The sequence below is a fragment of the Morone saxatilis genome, unplaced genomic scaffold (assembly GCF_004916995.1).
Source record: "Morone saxatilis isolate NCDOM2014 unplaced genomic scaffold, NCSU_SB_2.0 Contig11, whole genome shotgun sequence".
Lineage (NCBI taxonomy): Eukaryota > Metazoa > Chordata > Actinopteri > Moronidae > Morone > Morone saxatilis.
Genome location: NW_023339663.1, coordinates 18109074 through 18122293, shown reverse-complemented (window position 1 = coordinate 18122293; position 13220 = coordinate 18109074). Strand labels below are relative to the sequence as shown.

The following is a 13220-nucleotide window of genomic DNA, read 5'->3' as shown; positions in this document are numbered from 1 at the left end:
GAGCTCAAGATAAGAGGACATAAAAGCATAAATGACATAGAAAACCAGCTTGATTTCTGGGTTAATCCCTCTACTGTAACAAGACTGCATGAATGTCCTTCCTACTCATGTAAACACATTCAACTCCCTTTCACTGTTAACTTTTAGTTTCAATCTGATTCATGACTTTTATATCATGTGATTTCTCACTGCAGTCTTCCCAAACCTTCCAGAGGATAAGAGGTCAGACTGATTTAAAAGTTCACTGGTTTGCGTTATCATGGCTAAGATGCAAAAGTGCCATCTGACAGTTGTGCAGGTGCATGAGCAGAGCAATAACCTTTGTACATCTTAAGAAAATTTCCATGTTTACCAAGGAAAATATCCTGTGCAAGTTTCCATTGAGGTTCTTGTAGTTATATTTGATCTCTTACATTCACAGAATACACTGTGTCTAAATGTTGTGAAGCTTCTTAACCTTTGCAGAACCCATCTTTACAAAGTCATGTTTTGTGGCCAACCCAATATATATAATTTTATGTTTAAAAAAACAAAATATGTGTAAAATTGCACGGGAATGTGTCTAAAATCTTACAGAGACATTTACAGGTTTCCATTTCATGTCAGGAGTTTAGAGCATTAAGGATACATTTTAAGGAGAACATATGGAACCTTGTGGGTGTTCGGACAGAAGCCTTATCCTATAACAGTGTCGGGAAATATCACACATGCCACAGACTTGACCACAATAGAGCGGTGCAAAGGTCTGACCATCCTGCTGTGCTCAGTAACATCACTCTGACAAAAGCAGGTAAAGCTGTTGTCTCTTTTTACCTGCTTCAAAGAGTTGAATACAATTCCAACTCATCAGAGAGAGAGAGAGAGAGGGAGATAGAGAGACATCTGCCGTCTCACTATCTCCCTCTCTCTCTCTCTTGCTTTCTCTGTCCCCTCCTGTGTGTCCTCTGTGGCAACATCTGCTTCCTCCACTGCTCTTTCCCATCATGCAGTGGGCGTGTCCTTTGTGTTGCCCCCCAGCTTCATTGTTCTAGCCAATCATTGTCCTTGCCAAGCTGTTCCCACGATGCACCAGTAATGACCAGAAGGCGCTGATGGGAGCTGGTGTCTCTGAAGGAATGACTCTGCCTTTACAACCACTTTTAACCCCCAGGGAGAAATTACAATAAACAAAATAAAAACAAAAACAGTCTAAAATCTAATCAAAGAGAACGGAGAAACGTGTTCAGTTTTAATTGCTTTGCCTTCCAACTACACCCCCTAAAAACTATGGTTTTAATAAAGAAATATATGTACATCAACGTTGGAAAGGAAAAAGGAATTTAATAGTCATGATGTGCAGTTATGAACAGAGTCAGATGAGAGAGACAATCAGGGAAAGAGGAAGAAAGAGGGGGAGAAAGAGTAAGTGAAAGAGAGAGATGGAGCTCTGGGAAAAGATCAGAGCCTGGTCCCTGGGGAGCTGCGACAGATGAAGTAGCTGAATAAGCTGTCTGTCATTGTGTGACTCGGGCTGCTGTGGTCACTTTGTTTGTTCAAACTCAACAATGGAGGATGGCTGAGAGAGAAATCTCTGTTTTCCCACAAGATTTAGCCCAAAAAAACACTAGTCACTGATGCCCTGTGTGTGGGGATTTGCCCTGGTGACAAATTGAAATGCTAATAAAAGACAGAGTGGAGAGCGGTGTAAAGTCAGTGAGTCACTGTTATGATGCTGTTTCTTTTGTTGTGACAGAAACTACAAATCAGCAAAAGAGTGAAGATGTGAAGAGGGAAAAAAAGGCTTAAAATGTACTTTATTTATATATATAAATAATTAATATTTAATTTAATTTACTCATAGAGGAACTTTAGTGAATAATCTAAATGTTCAGAATCAGGTTTCTCACAATATGATGATTGTCTCTAGATAAAAAGAACTGAAAGATTAACACAGAATAAATGTGGGCATAGCAAGAAAATGTGGGCACTGTGCATCAATTCTATGTACAAATGACTAAATAACAACTAAACTACACACATGCACATTTAGCGGTTATTAGTTTATATACTAGTATTATAGAACATTTATTCTTACAAGGTTGTGGCTAATAATGTAAAACAATTAATAAAGATTTAATTCCAGGTTTCATGTGAGACCTCCTCATGTTGGGAGTTGTTATTACACGCCTGCATAGATGTCTGTCAATACATGATGTTGCTGATGTTGTGAACTGAACCAAACCAATCTGAGCTGACAGGAAATGACTGGCGGAGAGAGAGTAGGGAACGACTGAACTCAAACTGAGGATGACGTTGGCCACAAGGGTGCCCCAGTTTCTCCAGTTTCAACCTCTTTCATCAAAGTACGGTTATGTGTGTGTGTGTGTGTGACAGGTGACCAGTGTGTGGACAAAAGAAGGGTCAGTGGCCAAGTACAAGCTCTTTTCTTCCCCCCTTGTCGCACTCTTCCCAGCAATCTCTCTCTCACACACACAAGCCAAGGGACGTCAGCACGCATGCTTACACACATAAACACGCTGACACACACACACACACACACATACATTCAAGCAGATCTGGCAAAGAGGAGAAGGGAGTATGAATGGACAGATTAATCAGATTATAGCAGAGACACACTTAAACAGCCTGTTCTCTAGATTAGCTACGGTCCTGCCTACCCTCTGTCAGAATAAAAACTGTGTGTTCGATGAGAGAAAGAGGGGAAGACTAAACGAGACAATATATTATCCGACTTGCATGTCTACTTTTTGTATTTTCAAATTTGTGTGCACATTTTGTGCCTGTCAGCATTAAACATCACCTATATTTGTTTGGAGTTTCTGGTTGGCCTACAATTAAGAGCTAACAAGAGGATGTGAACTGTTAGGTACCATATTTAAAAAAAAGACAGCTCCGTGTGAACATGTGACTGATCTAATGAACACTTCTATATATGTTTTACTATGAAGAAGTTTCAATTTCTCCCTCAGAAGTTCAAAGAGTGCTGTTCTTTATGTGCAGCAGAGCAGCATATGGCAGCCAGTGACCAGGGCTTTGTCTGACTATTGACACCAGAGAGATGCAGAGAGGGAGGATGTGAGTGTGTGCGACTGTTCGGGGCCGGAGGACAGCCTAACAACAACAAAGGACCAGCTTTAAGCCTGTCTCCTGTGATTTTCCAACTCAGCAAAAACCTATTGTGGCACTGAAAAAAAGTTAAGTTAAAAAGCTTAGCATGGTATGTGCTAACAACTGCCTGCCGCATGTGTAATACAAGCAAATACTTTTTGAGCAGTCACAGTTGCAGTCTTTGGAGGGGCAACGGTTCCTGTGTCTACAACCACTGGGCAGGTTCAGTGTGCTGCTCTGTAAAGTCAGTTTTGATGTGGAGGAAACTTGACTCTGTATCAATGTATGAATGAATAAATAACTTAACTAGACTTTCTTTTTCTTTCCCCCTCATTTTCTAACTTCAGCGAGGCCATGACCTGTGTTTGTGTATGTATGTGTGTGCGTGTGTGCTACATGTCGACACTTAATACAGTTTGTCCTCTGTAATTGTAGTAAATTTCTGATCATCTGTCATCCAATTTCACTGTCTTGTGTGCGCGTGTGTGTTTATATGAGACTGCAAACCAGATGAGTTTCTTTGATGACTACTTCTACACTCCCAGTGGTCGCTAAATGACACACACACACACACACACACCACACACACACACACACACACACACACACACACACAGTAGTCAGGCAGGGGCAACCAGGACTAAATCCAGACTGGTCGGTTTTCTCTTTCCAGCCTATAAATACCCCTCTGCCTGAAAACACACACACAACCACAGGCACTGATATCTGTACATAGGCTCATAGAAAAAAACATTAACACAAATCTCAAATACACTGACAATAATCATAGATACCATCAGCTCAGGTACATGACATTCTCTCTCTCTCTCTCTCTCTCTCTCTCTCACATAATGCACACACTCACACACACTCACACACACACACACACACACACACACACACATACACACATACAAATACTCACACACAGAGATGGCTCTGGCCTCAGAGGAGGCTAGCTAAGCGGTCTATGATTATGGGGTGTGTCTTTGTCTCATTTAGTGGTTCCACAAGGAGACAGTCTTCTGCTGCGTCAGACGAATGCGCACACACACACACACACACACACACACACACACACACACATACATATGCAAATACCAATCACCATCACTTACAGACAACAAATCCCTCTGCTTCAGTTTGTCAGATTGCCCTTTAAGGGGACTGCAAATGTACAAATAGCTGTATATGAGAGTATTTTTTTGTGATGATACAAACCTCGTTCTGCTTTCCTTAAATGTAGTTAAAGCATTAGTTGTGCACACTGAATATACAACATAACATTTATGACTCTAAGGTGTCACTGCCATATCGCAAAACGCAGCAGTTGTTATTTGTCATAATCATTCATTTTCAAGTGCATGTAAACCACATATTGTATAAAATCACTCAACACCAGATGTGCTATATTTCATTCCTCTTTTATTTTGGAAAAATATTGCGCTGTTTTCCAGTAATAAAAATGACAGGTTCTGTACATACAACTTTTCTCTTAAATACAACACAGTCACAGGGGTCTCAAGTGCCTAACACATACATGCATACATACATACTTACATACATTATCTGCCAAATAAAAACAATCCAACTTAAATTATAACAGGTTTAACAAAAAAATCACAACAAAATGGAACACAAATAATTACATAATTAAATTAAAAGAATACATCTTTCTTTAGATAACAAATAAAATAAAAACAAATGATCCTAACCAATGGCAGGCAGGGTGATGGTGTCCTTCAATTGGCTAATAGTGGAAGACTGGGAGTGAAGGGAGCGGGAGTGGGCAGTGCATACATCTGACACCACACACAGGCATCACCTCTTCTGTACACACACGCTCATACACACACACACATACACACACACACCTCCATAGTGCAATGAGGTCTTGGCAGTTAAGACTAGTCCTTTATAGCTCGGCTTGGAAACACAACAGCATCCTCAGAGGTCGGGATAATTTTGTTATTATTTATGTAATTATTATTATTTTGTTAACAAATTGTGGCTTAAAGAGCCGTTGTAATATTGAATTACGCTAATTCCAAACAAGTAATCAAGAAAAAAATATGTGATTGGATAATAACTTATTACCTTATATTTTGTCTGATTTGTTTCACCGTCTTTTTCTTTGTTTGTTCCCTTATGCTGATTGTTGTGTTCCCTAAGCTGCCCTGCCCAAAACATTGCCCTGTGTATCACAACCTTCAGGGGTCAGGGGGCCAGTATGGCCCAACAGGATCCATGTTGGATCGATCTGCAGTCACTACTGGAGTCTTCAGTTCTCTATTTTCTGCTGAGAGCCAGCTCAGCCAACACTGTCTCTGTCAGTGCTGCACAGTTAAAGTTGTACAGCTGCTGTACAAGTCTCACTGGGTTTTTAATGTTGTTTTATTTTTACAGTAAAGCTCCAATTGCGATTTGTTGAATGAATTTTAACAGTAAACAGACTACAGCAACAGCTGCAGTACTAATGAAGTACAGGGACTTCTACTGTTATTAGTACTTCATCCTTTACTCTGCAGCACTGCACGGAACATGAACTGTCCAATATCCACAACAGCTTTTACACTGCATTGTAAAACCACAGCACATAACAGTACTACAACAGTACTTCAAAAGTTCTCAGTACTCCAAAGGTACTACACTGTTCATTCAATCAGTACTCCATGGTACTACAATATTATTTGTCAACATCCAAGTCGATACTCAATAGTTTATCAGGGAGTCCATCCTGGTACGAGCAGTGAATCTTCCACTACTGCAACAGACATCAAACAAGCTCTTCATCACTTCTCCAGCAGTCACCATTTGACTGCACGAGTACTCATCCAGCACTGTTTCTGTACAAAGTTTGTACTAGTGCTAGCACTGTCTTCTGGTACTTTATCCGCACACTGAGTCAGCATTAGACCTACATCCATTGAAGGCCAAAAATGTCCAGTATTCATCCAATGTACTACTGTAGTACGAAGTCCTTGCCAAGTCGGTACTGACTCCGCTCTGGCTCAGTAGCACCTTGGCTCAAAGTCCTCCGGTAAATCCCAGGGAACAGCAGCAAACAGCAGGAGTAAAACCTCCTGGAGACAAGCTGAGCTCTACTGCTCAGGGTTGGTGTGTGTGGACCGCCATCCACCAGAGGAATACTGGTCCAATCTGATCTGGTCTGGACTGGTATCATACCTGTTATAGAAAAAGGAAAAAAGTCAGTGTTTTTTGTGATTTTACATGTGTACTGGTGGATGTTATAATTATTCTGTATATATTTATTTATCTTATGCCAGGCAGATGATCCTATTTGCGCATGCTCACCTCTGTAGCGATGATACATTCATCTTTTTGGTCCGACATGACGTAGACGGACTGGTATTTGGTGTCGGTGGTACACTGGTACCTGCTGTCAGTGGGATTGTGGTATTCAACATCACTGGTTGACTGGTATTTGACATCACTGGTTGACTGGTATTTAAAATCAGTTGCTCCCTGATAGTTCAACTCGCTGGATGACTGATATTTTGCTTCGCTGCAGCTTGGTGAATCTTCTACTTGTTTATTTTCTGATGCATCACTGTTGGAGGAAGAAGAACACAAACAGATTTAGAATAATGTCCTTCACACAACACGTGTTTTCATTGAATTTATGCTGACGTACAGAGTTTAAGGAATGCATGATTAAAATGTACACGGCTACATACCTGTTTATTCTCTTCCTGTATCCTTCCTCTGAGTCAGACTCATCCAGCATTTCACATTTAACTTCTGGCTCATCACGCTCCTCTTCTTTACACAGCGAGAGCTCCTCAGGCCGGAGCTCATGGACCAGGTTGTACTCCACACTGGGGTAGCGAGTCTTAAAGCCGTTCTTCTCTGATCCGTTGAGCCCACTGATTCCACTCAGACCACCCAGTGACCCACCGAGGTCTGAATGGTAATCAACTTTCTTGTTGGTGTTTTTAATTGACGCAGTCATCATAGTTCCCAGTTCCTTGTCACTGCGGAGACAATTGTTGGTGGTCGTCAGGTTGTTCATGGTCTCGTGGCTTTCGCTGTGGACACTATCACCAGGGTGACTGTGCTGCTCCTGCAATTTGACCCGAATGTAGACCACCAGCACTGAGCAGCCGATCAGGATCACAAGAACGAGGAAGACACCAGCGCACACGGCCGTCCAGGGGAATCCGCTGTCGTCATCCTCCTCATTTTCATTAATGTCATTTCCCGGGTAAGAATATCGCCGATCTGGTCCATCCACCACCGGAAGCCTGGGCGCCTCTGGTAATTGGAACTGGCAGTTGTGACCGCCGTAACCAGGCACACAGGCGCACACATAGCGACCGCCACGCTCATGGCAGGTGGCTCCATTGTGGCAGGGGTTGTGATGGCAGCGGGAGATGGGAGAGCTACAGTTTTCACCAGTATATCCTGTGGAAGAAGCAGAGTTTAAGAGTCTTGAACAAAACTAATATAAAACTACATAAAAAAACAAATAATGTAAACATAATCCCTCTAGACACATCTGTTGAACGCTGTTATACCTGGAGGGCAGGTACAGGTGTAGCCGTTCACTCCCTCCTGACACGTTCCACCATTCTGACAAGGGAAGGACAGACAGTATCCAGAGATACTGCTGCTGTCCTCACAGTTAGGACCAGAAAATCCCTCAGGACACTGACAGAGGTACGAGTTCACCAGATCCACACATTCTGCACCTGCAGAGGCGAAAAGGATTGAAACAAAGGCCGAGGATTAGTCTCCAGATATTTTAATTCCAAGTTTAGGTTTAATTGTAGGTGTAGGTGAACTTACAAACAAAGAGGACAACATACCATTTAAACAGGGGTTGGAGGAGCAGTGGTCGATTTTCTTCTCGCAGTTGAAGCCAGCGTATCCCATCGGGCACTGACAGAAGTAACCACCTTCAGGGTTGTCTGCGCAACGCCCACCGTTGAAGCAAGGACCATCTGCACAGGTATTGGCACTTAACTCACAGTTGTTGCCATAAAAACCAGGCGGACAGGTGCACTTGTAGCCGTTATCGTTGTCCTGTAATGGAAATAATGGAAATGGAAGTTAAATACTGGCTTGTTACCATGAAAATTATATTTCTAGCAACACGTAACTCCTCTTGATTGATACTCACAGTGCAGCTACCTCCGTTGCGACAGGGGTTTCCAGAGCACTCATTGACCTGGATCTCACAGCTGGCACCTGTGTATCCAGGCAGACAGGAGCAGGTGTAGCTGCCCTGGCCGGTGTTGGTACAGGTGGCTCCATTAAGACAGGGCTTATGGTGTGTACAGTAGTTCAGATCTGGAAACATCAACAAGAAACAACATTTAGAAACAATAGTGTTTACATGTGGAACAAAGAGGGTTGATTGACTCAACAAAGTAGCAAATCTCTCAGTGAACTCACCCTGGTTGCAGAAGAGCCCACCCCAGCCCTCCTGGCAGTTACATTGCCAGGGCTGTTGGCAGGTGCCATGGAGGCAGCCTGGGTAACGGATACAGTCATCACAGTAGCGCCCACTGAATCCCACTCGACACCTGAGAACACAACATTCATTAGATACTTTTCATAGCAAAAACATAGAAAACAATTATCAGAAAACATTACAGTTATCTATTTATGATCCATCTAAATAACTTCCGATTAAAATCAATTTTCATTGTTTTGCTTTTGTAACTTACTTGCACTCTCCAGGTTTATCACAGAAGCCATGTTCTTCATCACAGCCAGGAAGACAGATTGCTGCAGGGAGGAAACAAATAGTGACAGGTGAATCATGGGAAATCCAGTGTTTGAAACATGTGTTTGCCGTCCATCAGTCTTCCATTCACAGAGGGCCTTTTTAAACCACTGCGTACTCGCCTGCCTGTCTGGTTGGCGCCCTGACCTTCTTATCTGTTTGCCTGTCTTTCAGCCTGTCTGGTAACCTGCCTGTCTTTACAAATTGTTTACCTGCCTACCTGTCTGTCTCTCCGTCTACAGTCTCTTTTATTCTCCCTTTCTAGCTTTACCTTTCTGTCATGGTGGCCCCATTAAAGAAGAAGGCCCGTGGCTCATGTTTGGTGGTTAAAGACACTCTGGACCAAACTTAGCTGCCAAAGTGGAACGTGTTAAAACTTTGCGGTCATCACCGGCTGAAATGTGTTATTGTCTTCAATGCTGCAAAAGTTACTGAAAATGTAACTTTTCAGCCTGAACAGCCCACAGAGAGCTACGGCAGCTTCACTCACCAAACGGGGGAACCAGTCAACAAGCCCTCTTCTTTAACATGGTTGTTCTCCAACACAAAAGCGTCAAACACAAAGCCTCCTTTCTCCCCTTGACTGTGGGTCAGAAGTCCCTTCTCACCCTTGGCCCCTCTCCTCCTCTCCCCCCACCACCCCCTACTTCTGATCCTCCTCTCCTCCCTTCCACTTCCATCAACCTATCCCCTTCTCTTCTCCTCCTCTCTTCTTCCACTCCTCTTCCTCTCCTCTTCTACATTCTCCTTTTCCCTCCTCTGCTCCTCCCATCTCTCCTCACTCCCCTCCTCCTCCCCCCAGGGCCAGCTGGTCTGTGTGGAGCAAACCACCAGACAGCTGCTCCATTGTCTCCTCTCACCGAGCAGCTGCCCCCTCCACAACAATACACAACCCAGCTCGGCCAATCACCAGCCTGGGCCGCAACAATACAGGACCCCCACTTGGCCAATCGGGGAGGAGGTCTGGGGCGAGGAGGCCCCAGTGGTCTAATGGAAGGCACGCGGCGTGTGAATTACTGAGGAGCCTCTGCGGCTCATTAGAATGGAGGCCTCTGGTGCTATGGGATAACTAACTGACGCCTGTTGCACACGGGCCCCGTATTACGTGGAAAACCGTCTCCAAAGAAATAAAGATAGGCAAGTGATTAACTCTGAAAAGCAATATAGAAACTTTTCAGAAATTCTTTGCCTCATCAGTGTTTAATTTTATAGCTCCTTAGTTTTGACAATATATTTTTCAAGTCAAAACTAGTACAAAGCATGCAACATTATTGCTTGTCATTGAGTCACTATTGTGGGATGAGACACTTTACGAAAACATCAGCACCTACTCCTTCATCTTATCTATTCCACAAGCAGCTGTTAGTGACTTTAAATATTAACTAGTGCAAAACTACTAAAATGAACCACTGCTTTCTTTGACCCCTTTATGGCCCTTCCTCATGTTACAGCCTGAATGATAGGTGTTGGACTGATAAGCAAACCCACTTACACTCAGTGCAGTACTGTCCCTTCCAGCCAGAGTTGCATATGATCTCCCCACGCTCGCCGCAGCTGAAGTGCCCAAAAGCATCGTCTCGGGGCCGACAGAAGACAGAGCAGCCATCGCCATAGTAGTGCTCGTCACACAGGAAGCGGTAGGAGTAACGCAGCTCAGTTCTGCCGGATGTCTGCATATCCTTGGACCATTCTTCTGCCACAGTGAGGTGACGCTGAGTGGTGATCCTGCTGATCAGATGCTCTGGATTGTCTGCAAAAGGCAATGAATGGTTTTACAATCACTGTTATGACTGAATGCAGAAGTAGAGTTGTGACATGTCATGAGACCAGATAAGTAGGTCTAAGAAGACACCCTGCCATTGTGATAAATTATTAGTTTTATCTCATTTGTTTGCTAGACTTGTTAGATCTTTGTGTTGTATCTTGTAAAATGTATTTGTTTAGCCTTCTATAGAAAGACAGTTAAGTATTTTTGACCAAATGTTTTCTTTTAGGGAGGTAATTTACTTAAGACTTTCCTGTGGTTCCAAAAATGGATGTTGTTGTCTGAATAAAAACAGCTTTTAAGGTGTGAATGGTGCACTTAATGGAGTATAAGTTAGACTGCCAGGTGTGCCAGCTTTTCAGTTATCTCCACCACCACCAACAGAGAAACACACTCTCGTGCTGTGGTCAGTTAGTGTTCTGATAAGAGCAGGACATAAAGATAACAACAGCAAATATCCCAACTACAGGGACCAGTCTGTGGGTGGCGGTTTCCCTTTTGTAATATTCAGTAAAACTCAAGCTAGTGAAGTTTTCTGTAAAGGTGTGATACATCAAGTTATCATCAAATCTGCATGTTTGTCAACATATTAATGTGACACTGACTCATTATAGATAGAGTATATATAGAAGACCACACAAATCAAATAACATGTTGTATATATCGGTAAGGAAGCTCAATATGTAGGAAATAAATGTAGCCTATATAATTTGCTCTTGAGTGTCAGCACAATGCCCTAAAACACTCACCAAACACTGGTTTAGCACTCCTGACATGAGCACTAAGTGGAAAACATGGTACTGAAAGAAAACAAGGCCACTATTAGCCTTCTGGCCTGTCTTTGAGTTACACTGCAGCCTTCTGTGGCTGCCACCCACCTGTTGCCAGGTCGTCCAGGGAGTCAGTGTGCAGAGCCTCAATGATCAGTGAAAACGTCCCCTGAGGAGAGACAGAGAGAGAGGGAGAGTCAACAGCTGCTCGGCCTGGAGGCTTCCCTCCCTCCGCAGGGCAGCAGAGGGCCATTAAGGAGGCCTCCCTATAAACTTCACAGCCTAATTCCCGTGTTGATTAGGGGCCTAATAAGGGCTACTACCTGCTCCCTTTTCACACCCCTGCTACTATCACACTCTGACACCGCCGTAAAACCAAACGAGGCGGAATTTCACGCTGCGCTGCCAATGATGTGCCAACTCAGAGGATGTTAAATTTCCCACCACGCCTGGTCGGAGGAGAGAAGCGTTTGGTGAAAACACCCCCCTCGCCTCCTCCACACACACACACACACACACGCCCTCCTCCCCTCCCCGTTTTATCCCACCAAAGAGCACAGAAATACTACAATAGCCCCTCTCACACAGTGCTGACAAAGACCCTCACAAGTGTTGGGTTTGGGAGCATCTGTTGCGTTTTGCACTCTTCAAAGATAATATGTCCCACTGGAATAAGGCTATGATAACTTCAGTCTGCCCATGGTCTCCATTACTCCTTAAAATGGTACATTAATCACAACATAGACACAAATACATCAACAAATCTGCAAATGAAATGCATATTAAAATTTATATCCTACAGTAATCCTGCAGGAAAACTTCTCTTAGGGGGCTATGGATACTATCGTACAACTAAAATGTCTAAAATGATACATCCATAAACACTCACCGGCCATGTGAAGCCGAAGGGGAAGCGGATTGGGTTGGTGAAGCTGTCGGCGTTGGTCTCCGGCACCTGGAAGGAGTTGGAACCGAGGACGGGAGTCACAGCCCCGCCGTAGGTACAGGGAGGTTCGGGGGAGACGTTGGCCTGGTAGTGCTTCAGACAGACCCGAAAGAAAGTCTTGCACTCACACTGCTGGTTCTGGCCCTGCGGATGAGCAGAGGCTCCCGGGCAGCAGTTGGCGTTCCCCGTTACCCCTTTCTTGTTGAGGAACTCCTGCAGCTTCAGCTCAAACACTCCGGAGCACAAAACCTAGAACACACACACACACACACACACGGTCAGCTTAGTGTGTTTAAGGCAGGTACCTTCAGGGTGTGTTTGCAAATATGAGCATGTCCCATAAGTAGTTTACAACTTTTTACAGCCACAAAAACGTGCAAACACACATTTTGCGCGTTCTAATACCCTTTAATATTATTTATGAGCTGTTATTGAACCTACCTGGCAGGTGAGTAGGGAGAGAGTGACAACCAGGAGCAGACACAGGCGTCCCATTGTGTTGACAGCCCTTCAACAAGCAGTGAAAGCTCCACAGGTCCGTGCAGACCGGCTCAAACAATCATGGAGAAAGTTTTAAAAGCTTTCCGTTATGTCACAGTCAAGGTGAACTCTTGACGCGCAGGAGGGAAGGTGGAGTGAAATCTTTCCTTTTGGTGCGTCTGCCTTCTGCCTCTCTAGTTTCCCATACGAGGCACGAGTTTTTGACAGAAAGAAGAAAAAAGTTTCACAGTGGTAAAGTAATCCTCAGCAGCAGGCTCCCCTTGGAGAAGCGTGAATGAAATCCCCGATGGAAATATAAGAGGGTTAATTCCAATCAGATAGAGGCAGCTCTCGGTGGCCTTGTTTATTTCCCCACTTGATTGATAATGATATGCTGAG

At 43.8% G+C, this 13220-nt stretch overlaps 1 protein-coding gene across 1 annotated transcript in view; it reads right to left on the bottom strand.

Annotated features, from left to right (window-relative positions):
• dld (deltaD) overlaps positions 1-13220 on the bottom strand; it is a 22954-nt gene extending 9734 nt beyond the window's left edge. The window contains exons 1-11 of the mRNA XM_035652067.1: positions 12783-13220; positions 12285-12590; positions 11504-11564; positions 10353-10610; positions 8802-8862; positions 8527-8657; positions 8252-8421; positions 7938-8154; positions 7647-7820; positions 6807-7533; positions 6424-6679 (exon numbers count right to left, since the gene is read on the bottom strand). Of these exons, the coding sequence (XP_035507960.1) occupies positions 6424-6679; positions 6807-7533; positions 7647-7820; positions 7938-8154; positions 8252-8421; positions 8527-8657; positions 8802-8862; positions 10353-10610; positions 11504-11564; positions 12285-12590; positions 12783-12836 (2415 nt within the window). The 5' untranslated portion in view covers positions 12837-13220. The remainder of the gene's footprint in view (positions 1-6423; positions 6680-6806; positions 7534-7646; positions 7821-7937; positions 8155-8251; positions 8422-8526; positions 8658-8801; positions 8863-10352; positions 10611-11503; positions 11565-12284; positions 12591-12782) is intronic.